General features: G+C 39.8%; 1 protein-coding gene across 1 annotated transcript in view; it reads left to right on the plus strand.

The window, feature by feature from the left end:
* Positions 1-1450, plus strand: part of LOC105518773 (leucine-rich repeat-containing protein 37A2-like) — a 41231-nt gene that overhangs the window by 26042 nt on the left and 13739 nt on the right. Inside the window, exon 8 of the mRNA XM_011951894.1 lies at positions 180-308. Within this exon, the coding sequence (XP_011807284.1) occupies positions 180-308 (129 nt within the window). The remainder of the gene's footprint in view (positions 1-179; positions 309-1450) is intronic.

Here is a 1450-nt window from a genome sequence, read left to right on the forward strand (position 1 = left end):
AAAAAAGAAAAAGGTGTAAGTTCTGCTCTTGAATATCATGAATTTGATGATGCAAATCAACTTAAATTTCTTTAATAAGACCTCCCTGGAATTCTACAGCAAATAAACTCTTGAACTGGCTTGTTTTATAGAGAAACTAAAATTGAAGCAATCACATGTCCTTGAAATGCCTTTTTAAGTACAGAATTTTTTATTGGGGTTCATATCATGAATGTTTCGGCTTTCTTCTTCAGAGACATGGGAAAAACGCAAGTTCCACTTACAACACTTAAGAACATTCTCACGATGACTGTTGAACTGGAAAAACTGTAAGTTATTCTCTTCTTAGATTTATTTTCACTTAGTTGGTTCTTTCGGTTTGTTTTATTATTTTCTTAAGTCAGGTTTATTGAGTTGTAATTTTCATATACTAACATTCAGCCTTTTTAAATGTACAGTTTGATGAGGCTGACAAATGTATAGTTACATAACCACCACCACATTCCCAATATAAAGCATTTCTGATGCCTCAAAAAGGCCCCTCGTGTCCCTTTGTAGTCAATCCCCTCCTCCCACCATCAGCCCCTATTAGCTACTAATCTGATTTCTGTTCCTATACTTTTGCCTTTTCCAGAATGTCTTATAAATGAAATCATACAGCGTGTCGCCTCTTGTGTTTGGCGTCTTTCACATAGCATTTTTTTTTTTTTTTTTTGAGACATAGAGTCTCACTCTGTCACCCAGGCTGCAGTGCAGCAGCATGACCTAGGCTCACTGCAACCTCCGCCTCCCAGGTTCAAGTGATTTTCCTGCCTCAGCCTCCCGAGTAGCTGGGATTACAGGCGCATGCCACCACTCCTGGCTAATTTTTGTATTTTTAGTAGAGACAAGGTTTCACCATGTTGGGCAGGCTGGTTTCGAATTCCTGACCTCAAGTGATCCGCCTGCCTCGGCCTCCCAAAGTGGTAGGATTACAGATGTGATCCACCTCGCCTGGTCTCACTCAGCATAAGTTTTTTTGAGATTCTGCTACCATCCACGTTGTTGCACCCATCACTACAGCTGGCCCTCCATATCTGCAGGTTGCTCATCCATGGATTTAACTAACCATGGATGGAGAATATTTGGAAAAAACAAAATATATAAAACAACAATACAACAATAAAAACAGTAGAAAAGTTAAAATACAGTATAATTATTTACATACCATTTACCCTGTATTAGGTATTTAAAGTATACCTGAGGCTATATACAAACATTATGTCATTTCATATAAAAGACTTCAGCATCTGTGGACTTTGGTATCTGCAGGGGGTCCTGGAGCCAATCCCCTGCAGACAGCGAGGGACAGCTGTTCACTCCTTTTTATTGCTGAGTAGTGTTCCAGTTGTGTGGAAACCCCATCTCTACTAAAAATACACAAATTAGCCAGGTGTGGTGGCCCACACCTGTAATCCCAGCTACTCTGGAG

This window comes from Colobus angolensis, unplaced genomic scaffold (genome assembly GCF_000951035.1).
Source record: "Colobus angolensis palliatus isolate OR3802 unplaced genomic scaffold, Cang.pa_1.0 Scaffold329, whole genome shotgun sequence".
Classification (NCBI taxonomy): Eukaryota; Metazoa; Chordata; class Mammalia; order Primates; family Cercopithecidae; genus Colobus; species Colobus angolensis.